Source organism: Corylus avellana, chromosome 8 (genome assembly GCF_965113065.1).
Source record: "Corylus avellana chromosome 8, dhCorAvel1.hap1.2, whole genome shotgun sequence".
Lineage (NCBI taxonomy): Eukaryota > Viridiplantae > Streptophyta > Magnoliopsida > Fagales > Betulaceae > Corylus > Corylus avellana.
This window is the reverse complement of record NC_142497.1, coordinates 2,632,697-2,638,402: the sequence shown is the minus strand read 5'-3', so window position 1 is coordinate 2,638,402 and position 5,706 is coordinate 2,632,697. Positions and strand designations below refer to the sequence as shown.

The 5,706-nt window shown below is 37.8% G+C and overlaps 1 protein-coding gene across 3 annotated transcripts; it reads right to left on the bottom strand.

Moving 5' to 3' along the window:
* Positions 1 to 362: 362 nt before the first annotated feature.
* Positions 363 to 4,296, bottom strand: LOC132163491 (zinc finger CCCH domain-containing protein 22). 3 transcript variants are annotated; one of them, XM_059573798.2, is made up of 9 exons: positions 3,043 to 4,293; positions 2,593 to 2,778; positions 2,317 to 2,496; positions 2,112 to 2,218; positions 1,762 to 2,028; positions 1,503 to 1,662; positions 1,111 to 1,249; positions 934 to 1,011; positions 363 to 840 (listed from the first exon to the last, which is right to left on the bottom strand). In XM_059573798.2, the coding sequence occupies exons 1-8, from the start codon at positions 3,912 to 3,914 to the stop codon at positions 973 to 975; spliced, it is 1,950 nt and encodes a 649-aa protein (XP_059429781.2). In that variant the 5' UTR covers positions 3,915 to 4,293; the 3' UTR covers positions 363 to 840; positions 934 to 972. The 3 variants fall into 3 exon arrangements, with proteins under 3 accessions (XP_059429781.2, XP_059429780.2, XP_059429782.2); XM_059573797.2 differs by having other exon boundaries at positions 1,111 to 1,295; positions 3,043 to 4,290; XM_059573799.2 differs by lacking the exons at positions 363 to 840; positions 934 to 1,011 and having other exon boundaries at positions 1,156 to 1,245; positions 3,043 to 4,296.
* Between the last annotated feature and the right edge of the window lie 1,410 nt (positions 4,297 to 5,706).

Below are 5,706 nucleotides of genomic sequence, written 5' to 3'. Positions count from 1 at the left end.
AGGCTAATGACTGAAAGTGAAAGGAGCGAGTGGTACCCAAATACCATTCATAGATAGTGTCAGAACCCATGTGATAGTGTGGCCCTTGCCCCTTCATGTCCACCTAAAAGAAACCAAAAAATGAGACAAAAAAGTCCTCTAAAGTGGCCTTTAATCACATGAAAGAACAACCTTTTCTTTACCCCTCCTTTTTCTTTCGTATTATAGTTTTTTTCTGCGGTGCCTATTTTCACAATCCAATGGATGACAGATGCTGTGGTAACAAGGACAGTAACTAGTGAAAAAAAGTTTGAGAGACACAACAGCTTTTACCCTCCACTCCAGCCATGCGACTCCTTTTCCCTTTTGAGGCTGCAAATCAGTATAGTTGTTAAGCTTCTGCTACAGTTTCTTAAACTTTCTTGGGTCTACTGTACAACATACAGGCCACTTCTGCATAATACACTGACAGACTTCCTCTATAGGATGTCTTTTTGTAACTCACAAGAAAGGGTGGTAAAAGAAAGAAAATACATAAAGGGTAAATAACAATATAGTACTAATACTAACAAGTTACACAACTAGCCTTTCTTGTACTAATGCTGTGTGGTCCAGCACACACCCGCAGAGAGAGTGTATACAGTAAAGGAAAGAGAAAGACCCCACCCCCATAAATCAGTTCATCTGTCCTTTTACGTATGCATTATGTATTTATTGTAAGTAGTATGCCTTGTATTGATGATGATGATGATGATGATGGTGAATCCGATCTTGTCTACAAGTTTCTTTGATATAGGTATGATTTGGCTGTACAGCTAGAGGATTTTTTTTTCTTCCTTAGTTTATGCTTCAGAAACCTTTCTGCGTATAGACAAAAACAACAAAAATCAGTAAATTATTTGTATGAATCATAGGATCCAAGGTTTAAATTCTAAAAGATTGATAATCTCTTACCGGCATCTCAAAAAACCCCCTTGCTGTTGCTGGCAATGCTCACGCTCTGTCAACTACATTCCATGCCCAAAAGAAACCCTGAAAAAAGAAGGCAATAAAAAGAAAAGAAAAAAAAACTTAAACGAACTTCCATTCTTATTGAGGATCACAAAAGTAAAAATGTGGTGTGTGGCGTACCTGGGCATTTGGAGAAAACATTTTTAAGTGAAGCCATGGCGATGGGGGAAGTGGTAGGCAGTATTTGGTTACTGTTAGAAGAAGATGAAGCAGTTGAAGCGTTTTCATCGGAAGCAGTGGTGAGGTGCTCATCAGCTGGCTTTTTAGGACAAGCAAAGAGACTATCAGGGAGGATGGGCTCTAAGCTGCTCAAAACACAAAAGGAAACAAAATAGAAATAATGATACGAAGAGAGTCATGACTAGTCCAATAAATCCAAAATTACAAAAAGAAAGAAAAAACCAGATGACCTAAAGCAGTATACAGCAGGAACTGAATATACTCTCTGCAAAATTATGGTTCTTTGCTTTAGTGGGTAAGATTTCTTTTCATCTGAAAATTAACTTTCATACCTTTCAGGGAGGTCATTTTCTTCAGGATATGATTTCTCCTCCTTGTCCCTGCTATCAACATGGCCATTACTGAAAGCCAGATTCACTTCCTGCTGTAGCTGCTGATCAGCATCCACAGCACAAGTTTGAGAAACAGCTGCAACTGGGTCACCATTTCTCTCTGCAGCAAAACAAATGCAAATAAGACACAATAAATTGTCATTATTTTTACATAGCATGAATACCATTTCAATTGTAAGAAAAAAATTGACGAGTTCACCTGTTGGGACTTGTTGATCAATGCCATCGGACGGAAGAATGAGGTTCGGGTTGTCGGGCGCGCGAGTTAGGGTTGGTGAGGGAATGGGTGACCCAACAGATAAACCGTGATGGTATTGCTGAGGATGATATTGATGATTCTTGAAGTCCAGAAGTTGCAGATTCATAATTCTTCTCCCTTGCAGTTCAATGGCTTGCTGCAAATCAGCCTGTTCCTCTAGTTTCCTTCTCAACAACATCTCTTGAGTATCATAAAACATTCTTGCTCCTGTGTCCAGACCAGCACATCTTCAAGAAAGAGTAACAGGAAGAACAAAAAAAAGGAACTTGCTTGCTAGATCATTTGCTTACCAAACTGGAGGTCAAAAGGCTCTCTAGAATCAAGCCCAGATGGACTTGAACACAGTGAAAACTCTCCCCTCTCCAACTGTTGCTGTTGCTGTTGCTGTTGTTGCTTCCTACAATTGGACAAGTAAACAACAAAAGCATCTAATGTAAGAAGCAAGCAGCATATAAAACAAGAAATAAACCAATATAGAGAGTATGATCATTATACTTGTCCGGAATCTTTCCCTTCTCCTTATAAGGCTTAACAAGCACACGTGAATCACAAACAAAATGAGGGTTCCCTTTGGCCAAAATGATCTTCACCGTCTCCGGATAGACGAATGTAACAAATCCAAACATTCTTTTCTGCTGGTATGGAATCCTCACATCTTGCACTGGTCCATAAATGCTTCAAACAACCAAACAATCACACAAAAAAACCATGTTTAGAACCACAATTCACCAACCCGAAATTCGAACAAATTAACTAAAATGAATTACGTACCTAAAGTAATTGGAAACATCTTCTTCTCTGAAAGTACTATCAGCTGGGAAAGTCAAGTAAATCTGTCTAGAACCTGGATTCACCATTCCTCCCAATCCCATGGGCGAAAAGTCATTCCTTTCGGGCCGGCACCGCCCGAACTTTTGAAGGTCATCCCCCATCATTAATGCTGCTGCTGCTACCGATCTGCAGCATCATCACAACGCCACCAAAAACCCATATGCAAGATTCTCTCAGAATCGACAGTTTGCATGTATAATTATAAATAATACAATATTTAAGTTCCATGACACAGAACCCAGAAAATCCCAGCCAATCCAAAAGCTAGAACACAATAAAAACATTAAAGTCCATTCAAAATGAGCAACAGAGGGTATGAACGAACTTCACGATCAAACACCCTAACCAATGCTCATCGAAAATCAGCAACTTGAACATCGTACTACATACCTCCGGGTTTGATCATTTTGTTGTTGCATTAAAATATTCAAGCACTTGTTGTACGGGAAAGAAGCTCCAGTCATGAACTGAGACCCTCCGGAGAGTTTTTGCTGGTGGGCAGCCGCCTTTGATCTGAGTAACTCTTGGCACTGTTCAAACTCGTTGAGTTTACTCGGCGAACCAACAATATTAGCAGTAGGGTCAACGGAATCGCTGTGAAGAAACCGGCAGCTACTGCCATTTTTACAAAACCCTCTTGCGAAATACAAGCACGGCTTCCATCCAAGCCCAGAGCTTGCATCTTCACCCAAGTAGCTTCGTTTATGCAACGGAGATTCAGGATAAGCACTCGGGCTCACGGCTAGCTCTAGCCGCGGCGGATCGAACAAATCATCGATCTTTGAATCATTGAGGAAAGCAAGATGGTCTTGGAGCTGGTAGTCATCAATGATGTCATGACCAGAACTATACGGCAATGCAGAGGGTGAGAATGAGCCGGAACCAATATTACTGTTCTCCTTCACAACGCTGGCGTAAGAGGGAGCTGGAGCGGAAAACCCAGTGGAATTCCAAGGGTTGCAGGAGGAAGGGGAAGATGGGTTAACGTTTGCGATGTCAAAGCCATTAATGGAGGTGCTTCTTGAGAAGGAGGAGGCGGGCCTTGAAAAGGACGAAGGCGAAGTGTTTGAAGGAATTCCCAAGTGGGTTTTGGTTTTGAGGATGAGGTTGTGCAGACTGGTGTCTGGTCCAAACGCCAACCGTATCATCTCCTTCTCACCCTGGTCTTGCAAGAGAAGGTAGCCCATGATTTTGGACGCATTTTCTGGGTCCAAGGTTTGGATCCTTGAGAAAACCACCTTGGTAGCTTCATAGGAATCCATGGAAGTAAAAACACTCACTCACTACAACTTTTTAAAGGAGCTGGAGGAACAGTAGGAACAATGAATGTTTTTAGAGTGGACTGTGGGAGTATGTTAAAAAAGAGCAATAATGCATGGATTATTATTTTAGTATTGTAATGATGGTGAGAGCTTGGAAGTGAGAATAAGCAAAATGTACATGAAGTGAATGAGTAGTAAGTAGACTAGTAGGGTTTGAACATGGTGGAGAGAAGCAGAGCAAGAGAGAGAGAGAGAATCAATTCAAAGGTGCTTTGGTGGTGCTGCTGCTCTTCTCTCTTAAACTTAGAACCACAACTTTTGGTGGCAGTGCATACCTGCTGCAGCTGCAGCCTTGGGGGTAGTAAACTCACTCTCTCTCTTTCTCTCTTTCTCTCTCTCTCTTTTTCATTTTTTCTTCATATTTTGAAGGGATTATTTGTCTTTTACGGAATTGGGCAAAACAAGGGTGAGTGGGAGAGTGCATTCACATCTCCTTTGATTACTTGAAAGGGAAATAAAATACCATTAATGGCTCTAATTTGGAGCACCCTTTCAACCACTGATCAAAAAAATCTAATGGAAAATGTTTACTCAGTGGAGTTTACAAAGTGGAGTTTCAACATGGTATGCTACTTCAATTGAGTTTAGGGCCTACTCTCATAAAGAGGAGCCCCTTACACATTTAGAAATGGTCCAATGAAATATATATTAAAAAAAAAAAAAAAACCAAGAGGACAAGGTCGGAATAGGATAATTCAAATGATATTCACAATATTCAGTTAGTTATTTTATCTTTTTACTTTTTGAGGAGACAAAAATACCCGTTTACTATTACTAACAAGATATTTTTTAATTCAAATGAAATTGAGAGAATCTTAATTCAAAAACGTCAATCTAACATTAATTACCTTCAAGGCTTTAATTTCATAAAGAAAATAATATATATATATATATATATATATATATATATATATATAAAACTAAGGGGTTTTTACAACAATCACCCTTGCACTTAACCCTTAAGCACTTGAGAATTGTGACAATTCAATCCCCTCTCAAACTATTATACACCTTCATATGAATTGTCAAACATTTGATAGCGATAGGACAGTGATTAGCATTAACTAAAATGGAAGGTGAGTTCGAATTCATAATCATTGTTTTGACAATATGTTAAACCTGCATTTATCCCAAAAATTAAAGTTAATAATAATAAATAATATATTTAATTATTTAATTAATATTTTAACACTGAAAATCCTAATTCAATACTATTAGTTGCTTGTTTTTTTTTTTTTTTTTGAAAAGGAATCTTGTTACATTTTATTGATAAAAGATCAAGATCATAAAGTTTTTACATCACACAGTTTAAAGCTCTGATAAATTATAGCAAAAAATTATGACGTTACAAAATCATAAATATATTATCAGAAAATTCTTACAATCAAGTACTAACTATGACTTCTTATAACTTCAACTTCCGCTAATTCATGTACAATTATAGTTATAAAATAGATCTAATTCAAACAGACTAAATATAAAATATGAATAGACCAAATTTTTAAAGTTTATTTTCTAACCGTGAGAGAAATAGTTATAAGAATTTGGCTTAGGCTACATAAAATAAAAACTACAGCACATTTATTGTAATTAAAAATTATTTAAAAAAATATATAAAAACCAAATTTATAGTTAAATTAAGAGCTTCCTTAAAATAATATTTGTAAAATCAAACAAGATAGAGGGAAAGGTGGAGTAGGTATGAAAAGCACGCACTAGAACTGCGCGTGTA